At 36.5% G+C, this 21,953-nt stretch overlaps 1 protein-coding gene across 2 annotated transcripts in view; it reads left to right on the top strand.

Annotated features, from left to right (window-relative positions):
* The window catches only part of LOC140141233 (protein MFI-like), a 32,850-nt gene extending 14,664 nt beyond the window's left edge, over window positions 1–18,186 (top strand). For both annotated transcript variants that reach the window (XM_072163036.1, XM_072163037.1), the window contains exons 3-12: window positions 326–473; window positions 1,758–1,923; window positions 3,158–3,267; window positions 4,501–4,723; window positions 5,774–5,920; window positions 7,291–7,524; window positions 9,124–9,263; window positions 14,474–14,644; window positions 16,356–16,411; window positions 16,736–18,186. In XM_072163036.1, coding sequence (XP_072019137.1) covers window positions 326–473; window positions 1,758–1,923; window positions 3,158–3,267; window positions 4,501–4,723; window positions 5,774–5,920; window positions 7,291–7,524; window positions 9,124–9,263; window positions 14,474–14,644; window positions 16,356–16,411; window positions 16,736–16,857 — 1,517 coding nt within the window. In that variant the 3' untranslated portion in view covers window positions 16,858–18,186. The remainder of the gene's footprint in view (window positions 1–325; window positions 474–1,757; window positions 1,924–3,157; window positions 3,268–4,500; window positions 4,724–5,773; window positions 5,921–7,290; window positions 7,525–9,123; window positions 9,264–14,473; window positions 14,645–16,355; window positions 16,412–16,735) is intronic.
* Window positions 18,187–21,953: the final 3,767 nt, after the last annotated feature.

Below are 21,953 nucleotides of genomic sequence, written 5' to 3'. Positions count from 1 at the left end.
ATGGTAAACTGGTTGAACTCATACAAAGGTCAGGATTTATTTGGTGTTTTTATAAATCCTAATTTTGTATTTTAAACAAAGAATATACGCTCACCATTTTATCCCGTGCATATCAGAAAACAATAATAAAATAAAATCCAAGCAAATTGTGGTTTTATTTCTGAGCTGGGCATAATTTTAGCAAAACAATTGCTACGTCAATCTAGCAAGAGTGAAATTAGAAGCTTTTCACAAATTCATGCCTATATTGTGATTGATTTATAAGCACTTGAGTACTCAAACACAGTACTTCAAACTTGTTCTTATCTTTTAAAATCTTTTGCAGGAGAAGAAACCTATGTGAGGGACGTTCAATTAGCCAGTTCATCTAAATCTCATCGTAGGAAGTTGATACGACAAGATGGAATCAGCGAGGAGAAGAAATCGGCAGCAGCCATTGAACTGCAGAGAATATGGAGAGGATACGTCACAAGGTGCGTTACTCAATTCCCTGGGGTGGGGAGGTAACTTGGTTTTACTGGTCGGGTAACCAATCTTGTTTTAAAAAAAATGCAAGTGTATCTCTTCTCAAGTTGAGAGTAACACCATGTTGGATTCCGCAGTGGCCGATTCAAATCACGCATGCTAACGGGCTGTGCAATAATTATGAGGGGGGGGAATAAAATTTCTGAACGGCCTGCCAAAAATCGCTTGCTCTTCCCCCCCCCCCCAAAGAAAAATCTTCCCCCCCCCCCTTTACACATGCCAAATTTTTTGGATCTCAATTTGCAAACCTTAAATGGTCTAGATATATGTTGCGAGCGCAGCGAGCAGGAATTTTGCATATTAAAGCGTTTCCGTACTGATTTCCTAAGCCTTTTTAGAGCGCTTTTATTTAAAAGGCGCCCCATGAATGTGTGTCAAAACTCGCTTGCCCTCCCCTCTCGGCTGGCCAAAAATTGCTTGACCCCCCCTTTTGGCTTCCCAAAAATTTCTTGCCCCCCCTATTTTACCCTCCCCCAGGGCTCATAATTATTGCACAGCCCCTAACCTAATGTTGCACGGTGTATACACACACGTAGAAGGGCGATTTGTCCGTACGCTGGCGATGTAATCACATAAATTTGAATCTGCCACTGGCATTAAATCCAACATGACATTACTCTCAACTTGAGATGAGATACAGTATAGCTGCAGTACTTGGACTTTCAATGGGTATTCCAATTGAATACACCCGCTATGGAAAAGTTGACCTTAGGCGATGCGATCTTTTGTTGATCAAAGCAACCAAAAAATTATTTTCATTGTCTAAATCAATTAATATATTGAAAAATAACACTTTGATGTTTTGCAAAACTTCATTCTACAAATCATATACTTTGAAAACTTGCTTGCTTGATGTATATACGTTTTACAAAAGTGTTGTTGTTTCAGCCCTCTTCACAACATAATTCAAGAACCACAGGACCTACAAAAGTATATCTGTGATATTTGAATTCTTCTACACACACACACTATGAAATGATCAATGCAATTTTTGCCAAAGCTCACTACCATTCGCAAGATGCTGTGAACTACCAAATCACAACAGTTTAAAATAGTTGCTAACCATAATCTCCCAGACGGGGGGTGTAGGTTTCAAATGGAATCATCCATTATCAGTGATCTGTGTTTTTGAATCCTCTGTTTAGAGCACTTTGTGTGTCTTGTGTTAGTATCATGGAATTAATTATCACTTTGTAGAAAGATAATTTCCCGTAATTATATTTCCATTTCAGATGCCTTCTTTTCTCCATTCTGAACCCGGGTCTAAGCACACATGTACTGAACACAGGGAGTAGATTTCAGCATAGTGAGCGAGGACTTAGAGATGTCTTGAGCTCACCATCAAAATCTCCTGCGAAGAAATCATCACAACACATATCAATAACATCACCTGCTAGTGTGAGTACTCTCCCAAATGAAAGTTCACTATCAGTAAAGAAATATTCATGTAAACTTAGCGTATGACACCATATGGGCATCCCAAACAAATTGCTTGTTAGATGACTTGCACACGCAGACACGGAGGTTATTCCTCAATGACTTCCGTGTGTCACATAGCAACTCTTCCTATATACCTTTGTACAAGAGCCAAGTGTTGTTAATCCAGTGGTGTTCCCAGTCTGCTTCTACGTCCGCCACTTCATCAACAGCCCAAAAAGGTTGACCCAATATTTTTTGGGGATGGATTGAAAAAGTAAATTTGGTTTTTGACCATTGCCCCCCCCCTTCTTCTTCGGCCACCCCTTCCTTTTTGCTGCCCCCTGCTTTTACCCCAAGGGCTCATGCCCCCAAAGTCCCCCAATGTACGTGCATCATGTGATCGGTGATGAATCCACACATTTAAAAGGAGCATATAAGCAAACGCAAAGTTTGTCATGCCTGTAACTTGTATGCATAGTACACGCTTACATGTTGAATTCGTTATTTCGGAGGAAGCAGCTAAACATTGCAGTTTTGATTTGATTTTGATTTGATTTGTTCGGATTTTGACAACCCTGGATAACCCAAGAAAGCCTCTATTGAAGCTTATTTCCATTGGGGTCCATTTGAACACCGGGACGGGTTAGGAACAGTCAGGGGTTAACACCCTACTCTTTTCGAAACTGGCTGCGAGATACATGTACAGGTATGGCTCTCTGTACATGGGACCGACGGCTTAACGTCCCCTCCGAAGGATGGAGTACTTTCATGATTCATTTACCCAATTCTAAATGAACCATGGGGAGAGCGGAAGTCTGAATTTAATCTACAGAAGTTCCCAATTAATTTCAGACATTTTAATTGTTTTATTGTTGATATCAACAGAGAAATCATCGATTATGTTGAGTGGCAATGACTAACTATAACATTCTTCATGAAATAATCATGCGAATTATACGATTTTGTTTATATTGTTGAAAGGGATTCAATCATGTTTCGCCACTGTTCATTGTCACCATTTAACAACTCTTATCTGGTGCGTCTGTGTTACTTGAATGAAGTAAACCATGCAGACGACGGACGCGGACGCATTGTTATCAAATGGTGATGAACAATGGTGAAACATGATTGAATCCCTTTAACCACTATTGCTCATACTCTCTTTGAAAATCAGTGCATATAATTTGTTTGTTCTTTTCTTTATAATCAAAAGGATGAAAAAGAAGTGCCTGTTAAAAAGCATGGATCTAGGGAGAGGGCAAGGGCAAGATTACAACGTTACTATCAGAAATACTGGGAAAAAGAAGACGCACAACCCATATCGTAAGTACCGCCATTGCAAAAATATTTGTGGTATATTTCACACAAAAAATTGTATGTTATGTTAAAGCTGTTGTTAGAAGTACAGAGCAATGGGCTATTCCATTTAAAATCCACACTACCCCGGTGGAAGATTTTGGAAATATCTTCCACAGAGGGAGTATGAATTTCAAATGGAATTAACACATTAGCAGCTCCATTTGAATCTCACTCTCTCACGCAGGGAAGATTCAGGTTGAATCTTTCTCAGAGGGTGTATGATTTTCAAATGGAACTGCCTAATGTGCTCATTCCATTTGAAATTCATACTCCCTCTGTGGCAGATATTTTTCCACAGGGTAGTGTGGATTTCAACTGGAATAGCCCAATGCACTGAAGTGCAGTGCTTACCCATGCACAGTCAGGGCCAGATTTACCTTTTTGGGGCCCTGTGATGGGCCAGACCAAAATTTGGAGGCCCCCAAATTCACCGTGTAGAAAGCATGCTCAAGTATCCAAGTATTTTTAATTGGTTTCCGAATAAGATCAACAGTGGCGGCGGAAGATTTAAAATTTAGAGGGGGACAGCTAGAAATTGAGGTTTGCCTGTCATTTGAATAAAAATGCCTGTCCTAATTTGACCTTTAAAACATTTACCAGACCTCTACAGCCCATTGGGGGTTCAAAGAGTTCAAATATGTCTTGCGATGGCCTTGTTTTGCAAAGCTGGTCTACTAAAAAGGTCAAGCCTTTGGCTAGCTAAGACACTGGGGACAGGCATTCCGATTTTACTTAGTTTACTTTTAGTTGCAGGCGAAGCGCACAAACAATTTCTATTTTAGACTATTTTGGCCCAAAATGAAGATGACTTTTCCATTTGAAGGGCCAGTGCGCACGAATAGCTCAATATTGTACAAAGTTACCGTAATTGGCCCAAAACATGGGCTAAAAGGAAGATGCACAGGGCAATTTGTGGCCCAAAATGGGGCCCAAAGTTTGGGGGCCATGGGCCCGGTCCCATCTGGGCCAATGATAAATCTGGCCATGTGCATAGTCATTATAGTGTGATTTAAGAATGCCACACATCTTGAATTCAAAATAAGAACATTATAAAGATTTCAGTCAACCATCACAACAAAATCTGTGAGTGTGTCTTTGATAAAAAATTGTCAGAAAATATGCACATAATTTGAAAAAGTAACAGATACAGTAAACAAATCAAATTAACTTGTTATTTTTTTCCACTTTTTTTTTCAGTTTTGAAGAGTTCTGCGCACATTTCATTCAAAACTGGTGGTACAGTGTACGCAGGAAACTCCTGTTACCAGCCAGGAAAACGCCCTCTGGAGTCAAGTCTGTTACAATAGCAGTTTCGCCAGAGCGTAGTCGTACAATTATCAAACCAAAGAAGAAGAGATCGTATCCTATATCCAGAGAAGAGGCTGCTAGCATGATTCAAGGGGCCTGGAGAAGACATATAGTAAGTGCATGTCTTATGTCATTGTTGGGCAGAAAAATTTGTATGCACTTGTGGCTCTTGAACATGTTTAAAACAAAACTGCCAAGAGATTACTTAGGAGGTTTTGCTGCAACATGTTCAGAGCCCAATGACACAGGCGATTTTTTTCTGCCCAACAACAAGTATACTAAAAGATTCCTATTTCGGCCTCCTACACAGGTACACCTTCGCCAAGGTACCTGACTGGTACACTCAGAGTACCTACACAGTAGGGGGCATATGAGTGACATCATTAGAAATTGTGGGTTCATACCACAAAATCCGCCTGTGAAATGGTTTCCGGCAAAAGTTTATCACGCCTATAGTCCCAACTTTGCATAAAAATTGTGCAAAATCGGTACAATATTAACAATTTTAGTGTTGAAAATCGTGTTTTGCTAGAACTTGTGAATGTGATCTCTACTAATTTGAAAAGAAAACGCGAAAATTTGAGTGATGTTTACGATGATGAGCGCATGAACACCCGAGGTCAAAACGCGGTTAGCAGTCGGACGGAAACTCGGGCCTTTTTATATAGCGCTATTTTTTTCAAAAAGTAGACCTAAAATGTTGTGTCATTTTCAGATATGTTATACAGAATTTGGTTCTGATTAAGATGATATCAAATATAAGACGTAACTCGACTTATGGCTTAAAACATGACCCCTATTTTGCATGTAAAGTCTATGGAAAGCTATTTTGTGCTATTTATAATGTACCCTTGTCAATCTTTTTCCTCAGACAACTTGACCTTTTTGTCAGGTCATGTAGTAGACTTACTTACCAGTCATTTTTTACAGTTTGAAAATTGAAAAGTGAACATTAATGTGTGTGGTGTGGAAATTCTTGCCATGCATTCTTTGCTTCATTGATATATCATGTTTCAGCCAGGCGGTTACATCTTCAGTCAAGCATCAGTATTTGTATCACTGTTTCTTGTTATGTAAGTCCTTTGGTTACACTGTACGCAGTTAAGATTCACCACTAGATTATAAATTAATGTGTTCTTTTTTTTTTTTTTTTTAATCACAGGACCAACAAGTGTATAAATATTATAGAGATCTTATCAATTTCCGTTGCCGTGGAGACCCTTCTTTGATGTTGAGATGTATCAACCCTAGGGAAGCCAAACTTCTGGATGCAGCTGGAGGAATTCACATCAAATTCAGATTAGCTGGGGTAAGAAAATATTGGGCACTGGAAACAATGATGTCAAAGGTCACATCGTGTAAAACAGGAAAATCTTGATCCTTTATGTTCATGCTTTTGCCTATACAGCTTGAAAACATGCAACAATGTTTATTTTTTAGGTCTGCATAGAAAACTAGAAATAAGCAAGTTTAGAAATGGAAAGCAGCTTGTAAACTCGCTTGACAAAAATTGTTCATTGCTGTTTTTAAGTATGGAAGTCAAAGGTCATTTGAAGTCAAGTTCTTAAAAAGACTAAGCATGTAAAATGGGCTATTCCATTTAAAATCCACACTACCCCTGTGGAAGTTTATGGAAATATCTTCCACATGGGGAGTATGAATTTCAAATGGAATGAACACATTAGGCAGCTCCATTTGAATTTCATACACCCTCTGAGAATGTTTCAACTTGAATCTTCAACAGAGGGAGGGGGAGTTTCAAATAAAGTTAGTTAATGTGCTAATTTCATTTGAAATCCACAGGGGTAGTGTAGATTGGAATTGCCCAAATTGTGTATATATTAGAGCCATCTTGGAACCTTCAGTCATCCTCAAAGGGAGTGTGAATTTCAAATGGGGGGTGACCTGAATGGATGACTCCATTTGAAATCTACACCCCCTGCTGTGGAAGATTAAGGTCATGCCTTCTATAGGGGGTGTATGAATTTCAAATGGAATAGCCCAATGGTTGACTTATTCTTATATGGGATGTAGATAGTAAACTGAGCTCAAAAAGAAACTTGTAATTTTTGACCCGGTCATATCTTAAAATCCTATCCATAAAATGAACCAGAATTGCACACAGGATTACTTCAATACTCTACTCTAAACACTGGTCAGTAACCAAACAGTTGTCAAACTGAGACAACAGCAAAATGCACTGACATGGAACAGCTTCCTGGACCACATTCACAGCCCATTAATTGACACCCAACACAAGAAATCTTTGACTAAGTGGAATATTGTGGAACAAGACCTGTTTCTTGAAGAAAGTGTGTGAAAAGCAGAAGCTGCCCTGTTCCACACTATTCCACTTACTCTTTGGAAATAATCACCTATGTAAGGATCTTGTACGCATTCTCACAGATTTCTTTTGCTGGGTGCCAATTATTCGCCTGTGAATGTGGTCCAGGAAGCTGTTCCGTGTCAGTGCATTTTGCTGTTATATCAGTTGGACAAAGGCTTGGTTACTGACATGTGTTTAAAGTAGACTATTGAAAAAATCATGTGTGTAATTTTGGTTCATTTTTATGGACAGGATTTTAAGATATTTCTTTTTGAGCCCAGTTTATATTTCTAAAACTAAAGAATTTGAAAACTAAAGTTAACAAATACTTTTACTATTTCTGCTCTATACAGGACCGCTTCCCACCAAATATTTACTATAAGATTTTTACTCATCGCAATGTGGTTGACATGTGTGCTAATAGCCCAAAAGATTACACAAAATCTGGTGCAAAAAGATTAGCAGCCAAAGAGGTACACAATAGGATTGGGGACGGCATTCCTCAAAGAGGGGAACAGTGTAAGGTGGAAAAAATTGGCTGGTACCAAAGAATTGAGAATAATGGCTGGAGACTGGTATCTGATAGGGTAAGTGAAATGAATTTGATACTTATTACAAGCTGATTAAAACATAAACTCGCTATAATATGGCAGAATGATGAAACATTTTTGAGCTTAAGGTTGGTCTGAACCCTGGAATTATGGAAACTTTCGGGCCTCATAACTTCTAAATTGTTTGTCTAAAGTATATAAAAATATACATATTTAGAATGGCAAAGACTTGATAAGTTCATCTGTGAGGTCAAATTTGGGCCAAAATGGCACTTTTATTTAAAATCTAAAAATAACGGTTTTGGCCCACTTCTTTTTGTGCACCGTAACAAAAAATTCTTGAGCCAAAATTTAATTTTATTAATTTTTAAAAACTAGATCAAAATATCTAGGACCCGTTTTTTCATTTTTTAATTTTGACCAATTTCACCAAAAATATTTGAAATTTGTGCCAAAATCGGGCTTTTTTATGATTTTTTTTTTTTATTAGCATTTTTTGACCATTTTTGTCGCAAATTTTTCAAAGTTAGTCGAAATTCAAAAAAATGTAAAAACGGGTCCTAGATATTTTGATCTAGTTTTTAAAAATTAATAACAAACAAATTTTGGCCCAAGAATTTTTTTGTTATGGTGCACAAAAGAAGTGGGCCAAAACCGTTATTTTTGAGATTTTAAATAAAAGTGCCATTTTGGCCCAAATTTGACCTCACAGATGAACTTATCAAGTCTTTGCCATTCTAAATATGTATACTTTTATATACTTTAGACCAACAATTTAGAAGTTATGAGGCCAAAGTTTCCATAATTCCAGGGTTCAGACCAACCTTAAGTGCCACGGACCAGATCGAGCATAGTGTCTGGCCCTGCACCCTGCTCAAGGTCCCCAATGGGGTCCAGGGGGCAGTGCCCCCAGAAGCTTCTAGTTTTTAGGCTTTTAAATGGTTTACAGGTGGCTCATCTGGCATACAATTTCTTTAAAAAATTACAAGTTTAATAATCCACATTAAATGACTGCAAATTTCAAAAAATGCCCAATGATTGTGTTATTTGAATTGGTAAATAAGGGTAATAAAAAAAAAGTTCACCTACCTAGTAGCTGAAGTGTCATTTGAAGATTTTTCAATCTTGATATAAAATTGGATCAATTGCATCCATATTTATTGGTCGGGCTATGGGTTTAAATATCGAACAAGACGTAGTCATGTCCAATATTTTAAAACTCAAAGCGAGACCAATTAATATTGGCCGTAAGCATCCAGTTTTATCATTATAATGTTTTGGATCCAATATTTTCACACACTTGGATTCATCAAACCATAATAATGGTGAAATCTGTTATGTTGGAGGTTGTACATATCCTCATTATATCTTGGAGATGGTTAATAAACATGGTTTATGTTTGGTTTTGATGGAATTCGTATGGCATAAAATTTAGATAGATTTGCAAACCTGAGAACATATAGTGTGAGAATCCATTCATAAAGTCATATCTTTTTTTATTTAATAGTAGAGCAAGTGAAAACTGCCAGACTTCCAGTTCAAAATGCCTGTTAAACCATACATGCATAGTTTTACTTGGGCAAATGAAACAAAGTTTTTTATTTATAATAATTCCAATATTTATTTCTTCTTTAGCTAATAATCCGAGCAGACCAAGATCCTGTGACATGGGAGACATCAAGAAAGAAGGTAGACTTTAAACATTCCAAACTTCAGAGAAGAGAAGACGTGGCAAGGAAGAAAAGAAAGAAAAAAGTAGAATGGCTCAAGAAAATGTAAGTTTTTGGAAATTAAATCATTTGTGACTCAATCAGGCAAAGACATCTTGTCGGAAGAATGCAACACTGTTGGAAGTGACATATTTGTCGAAATTGAGTTTGTGGTGAAATTTAAGAATTGCACTTACAGCGATCAGTGGTTATTAAACGAAAGCATTGTGACATGTAATCTCGGGGCTGAATTCAAATCAATACAATTTACTGCTTTTAAATTCTGGATTTTTTCTATAAAAATACGTATGTGTTGTAATATTGGACGAATGGGGTATCAAAATGTGTGTATGTTAACTACCTTTCTGTCTATGTCAAAATATTGAAAATTCATTACAAGTCGTAGTAACCATTGGTTACTGGTTCAAGCCTGGGCTCATACACCTCTTCCGAATTATGATATGCCAGGCATATGCTTTCTGTTGTGATCATTTTGATCAGTGGTTCGTAACAAAGAAAGCGTGAGCCAGTTGACCTAGCAACGGTCATTTTCCAGCGAATAGTCCGTATGCCTTAAGACAGTATAGTAAAATAATTTTTTGTAATTTTCTCAAAAACTGCTCATCTTTACAGGAATCTATAAATGCTAGTTGGATTCCTTACATCATTTCCTTTCTGAAAATGCATACTCTTATATAAATATCATTACATTTAGAGACACAATGAAAACGGTATATATATTATTACCTCGAGGATGGCATATGGACTATAATAGATACAGGTGTATTTGTAACTTATGCGTTACTTTTTATGAAGTCTTTAGACATTTGAATGGTTCCTCTGAAACCATTAGGATCAAAATTATGAGTATGATATTGGGTGTTAATTAAGTGTCACCCCACCTAATTAACATACACAGTTGGCCAAGGTCAAAATTTTTTTATCGTGTTGGTCGAAAGGGCTTTGGGTGTAGATTGTAAAAATCCACTTTGCTCGCTCATATGTTACCCGTTGCCATGTTAACGACCCGGAATGTATTTTAGGCGATTTTAGCTCATTTCAGGCTGAAAATGCTGAAATTTGCCTAATAAAGAACGGGCCATAGCTCCAATATTCGAGAAGATAGAAAAAGTTTGATTAAATCCTTACAATGGACCATCTTTCTACTTTCCAACAAAAAATTAAAATTATTCATATGGTGTTCGTTTATATCTTTTTTTGACCTGGCAACACTTATAGTTTTGCCCTTTTGAAAAAGTTACAATATTGACATATTTTTGAGGTGCAAAAAAACTATTGGCCATGACTCCCAGAATATTGTAATTGTGGTTGTGAACAAAGCAGACCATGCCCCATTCAAAATTGATATAAATGGCTTGGGGGATTATATCAGTAAAGCAGAGTGTTGCCAGAAAATAACACATTTGTTTGAAAGAGCTAAATTTGACTTGGAGTGTTTTTCCCCTGTATTTAGGTATTACTAAACATATTTTTTATGTTTGTGCATCATGTTATCTCACAATTGAATGTTTTTGATCTAGATATTAAATATTAAACAAATTCAATTTCTATTTTGATATTTAAAGTGTTGCCAGTATTCAAAAACGGCATTTTAAGGTATTTTAGTCAAATGACTAGAAATTAGCACATATCTAAAGTCTAAAACCAAATAATAAAAGTATAAACACTTGGACTATACTTCTGAATATTGATGTAGCAGGCCTTACATCATTCAGCAATAAGCTAGGGATTTCAACTGCAGTGTTGCCATAAAGTAGGCAAATTTAGTACTTTCTTTTTACAGACTACATTGTTATGCACTGATTTTGGGGAATTTGAGAATTCAATTCTAAACAAAGTGTATTATGTTATGATATATACTATATACACCTGTGTTAACAGAAAAATGACACACTTCTGCATTGCAAACATTACAAACTGATGATAACATGAATTTTTCTGCCTTATTTCTCCTAACAAGAGTTATTTAAGGGGGTATTACACCCCTGACCAATTTTTACTTTTTCTCAAAAATTAGAGCGCATTGGTGACAAGTAAGGTATACATGTATATTATAGGGGCAATGACTCAGGCAATGACTACAACTACTGCACTGGAAATTTTATTTCAGCACACAAACCAGTTGTGGAGTTACAGTCAAAAATGAGGGAAAACCAATATTTAATCAATAAATCAATAACTTGAATTGCTGAATTTTCAGTGCAGTAGTTGTAGTCCTTGCCCCTATAATATCTTACTGCGCTATAATTTTTGAGAAAAATGCAAAAATAGGCACACAATTGGCGCCGTTTCTTTTCTTTTCTTTTCCTTTCCTTTCCTTTCTTCTCTTTTCTTTTCTTTTCAAACAGAACAAAATGGTGACCCCATTTTTTAGTCGGTGCATAACCACATAGTTTTATTTTTGATGCCTCTATTGAACAAAGAATTGTCCAAAGGTGAAAAGCATCAAAAGTTGCCCAAGCGTGGATTTGATAACACTGCCGACTGTAAAATGAGTTTTGCATCATTCGGCTTTATATGCTGTATTTTATTGGCCCTCTTTATATTTATGTTTATATAATGTGAGTATATTTGGTTGAAACACAGCCCAGGCTATATAGAAATTTCCCCTAATACATTTTAAACACTTATGTATTTCTTTTTAATGAAAAAAAAAAAAAACAATATTAAGAACGGTAGAAACATTCCAACTTTGAAGAAAAACAAGTTCAAATGAACTCTTTTTAACATCAGGAAAACATATATATTACTAGGAAAAAACCAATAGTCTGAAAACATCGAAACACCGTAGTGCAAATATCCGGGGCAAATATATTGAGAAAATGTTGAAGAAAAAATAAAGAAACTGCAGCCTAAAATTAATGCTAAATAGAACCCTTGAAATATAGGCCTATTGAAAACCTAACTGGCAAAATCATGCAACAAAGAAAAAAAAAGGAATTAAATTGCGAATATCATGAACATTTAGAGAAAATAAGAGTAACATGATTATCAATGTATCATTGCCCTCTATCCCACCTTTGTCCAGCAGATACAGTAGCATAAACAGGACATGTTCAGAGGGTTGGGGGCATTTTTTTTTTTTGGGGGAGTATATTGGGGGGAAGAATCACAGCCATTTCCATTAATCAGGGACGTTAATTAATTATTATAATAGTAGTCACTTAATACTCCTAATTAGTCGAAGAATGGAAGAAGCTACGCGGTTAATGCATTTCTTCTATGTAGCGTATGTTTGAAATTTTTAAGAATTCCAATAGGCCTACTTGCACCAGGACTAGCTACAATGTATTAAAGAAAAGTGCTGCTGAATCTTAAAGTAATTCCTAGCTTCCTGTTAATTTCTAATTTTGTTTTAATTAATATAATAATGAGGAAGACAAGTTGCCAATTGATTGTGTTGGCTTGAACATTGGACCATAAAAATGGAATAAAAATGGTGTGCTTTTTAAAATGAAAAAAGAATTCTCTGCAATTCTTACAATTATCCTAGAATATATAAAAGTGTACTTGAACATTGACATGCTTTATATACATGTCAGCCCTAACATGCATGCTATATTTAGTTAGTAAAATAATTTTGACACACCCTATATGTTCTATTAATTTGTAATGCACATGGAATCTGTAGAATTGAATTGAATACAATAAACAATGTAATAACAACATTTCAAGTGGTAGATTTAACTGTCAACATTTCTGCTGGGAATTTGGCCACTCAAGAATAGCATTTCACTACGGTAAAATTTGGCACACCCTGTGAAATAAGATAAGCAATCATTTTAGTAGTTTCATGTCATATGAAATCATTCTGTTTTCAGACTAGTATATGCAGCACAAGTATATGCAGCATCAAACTGAGATTTTAGTCAGTAATCTTCGCTTAGGATATTGAGCTACTTCAATGGGATTATATATTATCATATAGTTTCCGAATAAATTATGTTCGCCGTTTTGCACACCCTGTATAATAGTGAGTGTACAGATAATTAATTTACATAAATGTTGTAGTTTTAGAAAGGGCAAACTGTGTACTTTCTTTACAAAAATGAATTTCAGTTACTGGGAAATGATGAGATTGGCACAATACCAGTACTATTCAACTTTTTGTGTGAAATTATTTTGTTACTCCCTATATTACCTATCGATCACCCTGTATATTCAAATGCTAACTAATGTAATGGCCATCATTGAAGCATAAGCTTTCCAGAAATGTATGGGTTTGCATACTTTTCTTAAACTACATTTGAGATATAACCAAAAAGGTGCAAAAAGAGGTGATTTCAACAAAAATTCCAAAAAAGTGACTTTAAGTACTAATTTTGCTTATTTTATGGCAACACTGCAGTTGCCATAGCTTATTGTTGAATGGCGTAAGGCCTGCTAGGCTGCAAAATCAATATCTAGACGTATAGTCCAAGTGATTATACTTTTATTATTTGGTTTTAGACTTTTAAATATGCGCCAATTACTAACTACATGTAGTTATTTGACTAAAATACCTTGAAACACTATTTTTGAAGACTGGCAACACTTTAAATATCAAAATAGAAATTGAATTTGTTTAATATTTAATATCTTGATCAAAAACATTCAATTGTGAGATAACATGATGCACAAACATAAAAAATATGTTTAGTATTACCGGGGGAAAACACAGGGGGAAAACACTGCATGTCAAATTTAGCCTTTTTCAATAAATGTGTTTTTTTCTGGCAACACTCCGCTTTACTGATATAATCCCCCAAGCCATTTATATCAATTTTGCATGGGGCATGGTCTGCTTTGTTCACAACCACAATTACAATATTCTGGGAGTCATGGCCAATAGTTTTTTTGCACCTCAAAAATAGGTCAAAATTGCCACTTTTTTCAAAATGGCAAAACTATAAGTGTTGCCAGGTCAAAAAAGATACAAACGAACACCTCATGAATAATTTTATTTTTTGTTGGAAAGTAGAAAGATGGTTCATTGTAAGGATCTAATCAAACTTTTTCTATCTTCTCGAATATTGGAGCTATGGCCCGTTCTTTATTAGACAAATTTCAGCATTTTCAGCCTGAAATGAGCTAAAATCGCCTAAAATACATTCCGGGTCGTTACCATGGCAACGGGTAACATATGAGCGAGCAAAGTGGATTTTTACAATCTACACCCAAAGCCCTTTCGACCAACATGATAAAAAAATGTTGACCTTGGCCAACTGTGTATGTTAATTAGGTGGGGTGACACTTAAGTTCTTTCTGTTGTACAGGTACCAAGATGGAATGCTTCAATCCAAAATTGGCGATGCTGGTGCAAATAAACTAATAGAGGGCGCCACAGCCGGTATGGTAGATACAATCGAAAAGCAAGGTTTGGAAGCAGTGGACGACTGGGAGGTTGATGAACTCTTGGATTGGACCAATGGCCTTAATTTTGATGAGTGAGTTCAAGTTTAAGTCATGGGGGGGGTGGATTGCACCAGGCTTCCTGTTAGCGTACATCATTCAAACGCATTGTCAATTTCTCTTCATGTGAATCTCGTATCTACGGTCCAATTGGATGCAAATGTTTTCCACATCAATTTGATCGACTCCAATGCCAAGCTCAAACAGATTTCATGACCAAAGGCTTGGAATTTCTTCCCTACTTCACTTTTTTATTAACTTTGCTTAATGGAGATATAACGTGCTCATACCGTCAAAACAAGATGTTCAAGGCGCAATACAAAAACATTTTAAGAACAAAAACAAAAGTATAAATTTAAAAGATAACATTAAGATATACAATGATTAAAACCAATACATAAAAACAAAAATATATCAAGGGCCTAAATGTGTATAGCAAGAGTTCAAACTTTTAGTCAATTATTTTTATAGGCAATACACATTCAATTAGAGAATAAATGACCTATCCAATATTGTGTCATAATGGATGGGCTGGCCAATATTTTGAGTAGTGGATGCCGGCGCAGCCGGTATCCACTACGATAAAAATATTAGATAGGCAAAAGACAAAATCCTATCATTTATTCTCATTCTTATTCAGTTTTAATGTAATTTTTGCGAGAAAACTGCCCTTTTCCAGAAAAAAATAAAGTTACTTTTGTGAGGACATCTCTGTTGTTTTAAATGAACGAATCCATCATGAACATCTAAGCCGCCGAATCGCGTTCTTAGTTCTCGCACGTGTATTACGCGAACGCATTATCGCGCAATCATTGAGGAGCAACAAGCGAGCCGCCGTTGCGTGGCGGTGCGCGCCCTGACTAATATCACTATCAACTATTGTGAGATATTATACCCCAAAAACCAATCAAATTACGTGAATTCTTTACAAGACGCACCCATTGAATAAGAATACGTTTTAAGTGCCTTCTTAAAACTATCAACAGTTTTGACGTATATGATGTGTTCAGGAAGTGAATTCCTTAAATGCGGAGCTTCAACTTAATCACCCTATTTATGTTTTGATTTCGGTTCATAAAGAAGTGATTTTAATTTTGAGCGCAAACTGAGGTATGGATTGTAAGTTTTCATAGCACAGTTAAATAATCAGGTGCATTAAGACATTTGAAAACAATGAGCATTAATTTGTAGACAATTCTATGGGTGATGGGAATCCAATGTAGTTCTTTCAAGACAGGGGTGATGTTGCGAAATTTTAATGTGACGACCCGGATAGCTGTATTTTGAAGGAGTTGGAGTATATGCAGTATAATATTTAATGGTGGCGTGCAAATGAAATGGACGTATCCAGCTACCCCAAACTTTGCCGTATCGCTACTTAATGATAGATGAACTTTGAACCAAAAGAGAAATGACGCAACAGCCTACCTAGATCAGTTAAAAATTGGAATGTTACAGGTCCTGCTAGATCGGTGAAATGGTACAACAACAACATTATCTTGAAATCCAGTCGTTTTAGATTGCAACATGTGACACACAATGATTAAAAAAATCTGAAAAATCTGAAATTTCAGATGAACGCACAAATTTCTGTCTGGATGCAAGCTTGTCAGAAAACTTGGATTCCCACAGGACGATTGGGAGTGGGGAGGTGGAAGGAGGGAAACTTGCCCGTCTGACTCAATATTCCTGTACAAAATAGGCCTATTTAAACATCAACCTTCTTGATTTTTCTTTGCATTTCAGTTATCTGAATGAATGGAGAGGCATTGGCACAAGCTCTGGATCAGAAAGATTTGTAGGTAAGCAGTCTATTATAGTAAATACCTATGATTGTAATTAAAATTAAGAATTGGTTTGTACCAAATTGACACCAACACAACTTTATTATTGTCACTGAGTGGTTGAAGTCATTTTCATGAACCATTGTTGCATCACTAAAACCATGTATTATGATTGTGGAAATATTAACGTGCCAGAAGTAAAAAAAAAGGGTTTTTTTTTTAAACTGATACTTGCGATTTCCCCCCACACACATTTCAAGCCGGATTGGCGCTTATGCATGCTAAATCAACTATTCTTGTGTTGTGTACTGGATCAACTGTTTTTGTTTGTTTCTTTTTCAGATGAGAAGATAAGTTTCAAGATGAATTTTCAGGATCCATATGAGTTTGCCATAGGTCTACCCAGGACACCAACTGCTTCTAGAACAGATAACGACAAGGCTCCAAGTCTACCGGTGTCTTAAAACAATGCAACATTCAAATACTATGCAGCCTCTATGGGCTATTCCATTTAAAATCCACACTACCCCTGTGGAAGATTTAGCTAAAGTCTTCCACAGATTGAGTATGAGTTTCAATTAGAATAGACAAATTGGGTAACTTCCATTTGAAATACTCACACCAGTTGTGGAAGATGTTTGTAAAGCTATAGTACAGGGAGTATGGGTTTCAAAATGATTAACCCTGACCAATTACATTTGAAAAACATACTCCCCTGTGGAAGATATTTCCAAAATCTTCCACAGGGGTAGTGTGGATTTCAACTGAATAGACCAATATTATGGTAAAAAGGGTGTATCTACTAGTTGCACCACAAACAATTGAATTCCTTTTGGCATGGTTGAGGTTAAATTTTCTATATCGACGTTGGGCAGGGAAACACCTTGTATGTGTCATTGGCCCCTGAACATGTTTAAAGCGAAATCTCCTATGTAACCTCTTGACAGTTTTGTTTTAAACATGTTCAAGGGCCAGAAGTACATAGGAGGTTTTTCCTGCCCAACGACGATATGACTCACATGAGAAAAGGTTGTAACATACAAAGAGATTAAAACAATGCTACTGTCTTTTGCCATAGGCAATAATAGGTTGGTTAGCTGCGTATGGTAAAAAAGTATTTCTTATTGTCTTTAAAAGTTCCATGCTTTACCATAAGAGGGTCATTAGGACTATTCCAGTTGAAATCCACACTACCCCTGTGGAAGATTTTGGAAATATCTTCCACAGGAGGAGTATGTTTTTCAAATGCAATTGCTCAGGGTTAATCATTTTGAAACCCATACTCCTCCTGTATTATGGCTTAACCTATATCTTCCACACCTGGAGTAAGTATTTCAAATGGAAGTTATCCAACTCTATTTTATTCAAAAATCATACTCCCTCTGTGGAAGACTTCAGCTAAATCTTCCACAAGGGTAGTGTGGATTCTAAATGGAATAGCCTAATTGAATAAAGTTGACCAAATCCATGACAAAAGGAAGTTACCTGTTTGTGAAGTTACGCCCTCTTACCATTTTAGAGCCAAATGAGCTTTGAGAAGATAAAGTGTCCTAAATAGCAAGCAGGCTCAAACAAATTTGTTCCGTTTTCTTAAGTTTACTTTACAGAAACATGTTTGCAAAGTATAATGCAAACATCAATACCATACGTAATTATTAAGTTAACCAACATGCACACAGGATTTGAGACAAACACTATCAAGCAGTGCCTTCTCCGTCCATGTAAATCTCCGTCCGTGTAAATCTCTGTCTGTGCTGACTGTAAGGTCATATGTGGTGGTAGCAAACCAATCCCAACATTGTACTATTTGTATCATAGATATCTTTTTTGAAATAATGTATTTGTAATTTTGTGACAACTGTATATGATGCAATAAATTTATGAAAAGAATATACTTTTTAATGCCATTTTTATTTATTTATTTTCAATTTTTGAAGGTGACACTTATAAATATGTAATATAAATACATAATAATTATAATCTGCATGGGGTTGTTTATGTGTGGGGGATGCTTTGGAGAGTGTGTGAGTGATGAAGGGACCAGATTCCTATTGGTAATTCACAGATGTACACTGTTGCCCAGTTGGGCTATTCCAGTCGGAATCTTTGCTAAAAATGACTGCCATAAGGGGGGGGGGGGTGCGGAATACATCTGGAATAGCCCATTACTTCATTGGTACCTGTGTGATGAGTACACACATCAGAATCACACGCACAGTACACACACTGGTACTAGATAGGTACTACACGGGTACTCTGTAAAGTAACCACAAAGTAGCTGAGCAGTAGTGTACCTCTGGGGTAGGCAGCAAAATGAATCTGGTAGTGTATATTAGTCTAATACATCTAACCCAAGTAGTCCATCGAGTTAGCACAACAACCCACGCTACACTCTGGTCATTGGTTCTTTTTGATGGACTAGCCCAAGTTGATTCATAAAACAATCAAGGTAATACAGAGGTTTTTGCAGACAGCAATGACTCGCTAAATCAGAAAATCTAAAAATCCGATTTCTGCATATTTGTGAAGTGTACAATGTTTAAAGCACCCTAAATTGTAAATTTTGACATATTTCGGAGGAGTGTGTTCATTTTTTTTACTTATCTTTTACTTTTAAAATGTTTAAGTTATTTCTAAAATTAATTCTTTCATATTTTATGATTATTATTATTAGGCCTATAATATCACTCCCAGTGCCTTTAAGACCCACATTGAGTCTAACCTGCAACATACTTATCACCTCCAATTCAGCATGCTCTAATAATCTTCCCTGCTCGGTATGTATGAGCACTTTCTGAAGTTTGAACTTCACGTCCATACGTGATGATACTCCACCCAGACATAAATGTAGGCCTACTGAAACTGGAACACACGCGTGTCAATCCATCAAAATCAAATTATGATCTAGTATATTATGACAGACATTTAAAAAAATATAAGCCTATACTACAATCTAATAAGTACCAAATTATGGGCAGAGACAATATTTTGGGAGCATATAAATCACCATTAAGATACATTAAGATAAAGCTACTGTCACACAGATGTGTGTTTTAGGTAGGCTACATACAGAGTTATACAGGTTCAAAGGCGCAACAAAAGTTGGATTCGGTTATAATTGGACAACTGAAACTTGAAAATGTGGTTGTTTTTTGTCAGTCCGTGTATAAACCATGGAAACAAAGTAGGCCTAGGCCTAATTGGTATTGGTTCATCCACATTACACTCCTGGATTACACTGTTGAAAATATTACAGGTACCAGGTAGAGGAGGTATATGACAAAAGTGACGCCCTGGCCCTACTGACCCCAAGTCCCCTCCTGGTGCCGCCACTGACTATGGGACAAAAAATGGACAAATGGGGACGACAATGTGGCTCTTACAGCTTCCTACCCCCCACCCACACCCACACTAAAAAGGCTGGCTACGCCCCTGCCTATAGGTCTACATATAATTGCATATTGAATATAGTTCTAATGTTCGAACTGTAATCTAATTACTAATCTCTACCAGAAGTGCGGGATATGAAATATGTATCCTCAATGCGATCAGATATACAGATATATAATTATCAACAGCATTCTTCGTCTGGCTGGAGTTGAAATCAGATTTGGGAACTTGGCAGTGCCGGCAATACCAACATTATTCTGTTATACTGGATAGTCTGGATATCGCATAGGACTACACCTTAACATGCTTAAGGAGGAGCCCGGATTTTCCTGCATCAGAGCAGAGCTGGGTATACTTTTATTTCCCTCTCATCTCATCAAGGCATATCATATGGGGGATCCAACCAAAATCAAACAACACATGCACAAAATGATCCGCATCGCACAAGCGTACGACTATGATATGAAGCGTAGCCTACTGACCGAAATGGAGGGGATGATATCCATGGTGATACCAAATTGACCACATGTTGAAAAGTAGATCTTCCCCAAGATCTTCCTTTGCCGCTGGCACTGTTTTATGGTGAATTGTCCTCATTGTCCATTTTACCAATTGACTTTAAAATTGAAAATTGTTGCTATGCACTGTAAAGTCATTTTAGTGCAGCGGGCGATCAGGGGGACGATTTCGAAATTTGACCCCCCCCCCCCCCCGCTCGGTAGTCCCAGTACGCCCTTGACGTGGGTACGGTGGGTCAGCTAATAATTGTATCCACTCAATGATTTTCTTGCAACTACGTTTTCGCAAATAGTGATATCAATGTTGATTTTCCTGTACCAGGGTGTGCTATCATTTCCTTTTTAATAACACGTAATCCCGGACCCTATCATTTAGACGTTGCTGAAAACAAAGATTACTTTGCTGAAAAAGAATATTTTTACCCTCCTGATCCTGTCGGCGATTATTTGTAAGTAACCGCGACTTATGGGATCTAAAATGAGCGTTTATTGCGTTTCGACAGTATTTTTTGTGGGACATGAGAGCACCTCAGACCTATCGAATTGCATTCTGAATACGAAGCATGTCTTTCTGATATCAAATAATTTTCATTTTTTGAAAATCACAATATAATACAAATTTTATGACAAATTATAAAAATTTCAAATTGTTGATATATAACAGTCCTCGAGGTAAATTATATACATCTAATGATATATTCTTAAAGTGTATGTAGCAGGGAGGAAAAGCCGACGGTCAGTTGAAAATTTTGACCTTTCATATTGAAGATATGGATTTTTTCCCAAAAAGACCTAATTTTTTTGGTGTTTTGGGAAAAAATCCATATCTTCAATACGAAAGGTCAAAATTTTCAATTGATCGTCGGCTTTTCATCCCAGCTACATACACTTTAAGTATAAATCATCAGATTTATAAAGTTTACTTCAAGTACTATTAAATATCAAAAATATCAATTTTAATGATTTGCCATAAAATGTGTATTAAATTGCGAATTTCAAAAATCAAAATTATTTGATATCAGAATGACATTCTTCGTATTCAGAATGCAATTCGATATGTCTGATGTGCTCTAATGTCCCAAAATAAATACTGTCCAAACGTTCATACCCCACCCCTTAAGTCCGCATTGAAAACAATGTTGATTTTCCTGTACCGGGATGTACATTTTCCTTTATCATTAAGTGATATAGCGTATGGGGACCAACCAAAATCCAATAGGACTAACCATAATAACACACAAACAATGATCCCGGACCTTATATGATATCATTATTTTATAGGCCTACGTTGAAAAAGAATAGTTTTACCCTCGTGTCGCGATTATTATAAGCGCGACGTAAGTCCGCATTGATATGTTGATTTTCCCTCTTCTTAGCGTGATAGCGCGTATGGGGACCCGGACCAAAATTCAATATTAGGCCTAACCATGAAAACACAAATAATGATCCCGGAACTTTTAGGACTGATGATAATAACATACGTTCATTACGGTAGTGTCGCGATTCCAATCCTTACAACCGCGACGTAAGTCCGCATTGATATTTAAAAATAGCAATGTTGATTTTCCTGTGTCAGGATGTACCTTCATGAGACCCAATCAAAATCTTATAACCATGAAAACACAAAAATAATGATCCCGGAGGTTATGACG

Source organism: Amphiura filiformis, chromosome 19, assembly GCF_039555335.1.
Source record: "Amphiura filiformis chromosome 19, Afil_fr2py, whole genome shotgun sequence".
Classification (NCBI taxonomy): Eukaryota; Metazoa; Echinodermata; class Ophiuroidea; order Amphilepidida; family Amphiuridae; genus Amphiura; species Amphiura filiformis.
The sequence above is the reverse complement of the archived record's forward strand: the minus strand, read 5'-3'. Positions and strand labels throughout refer to the sequence as shown.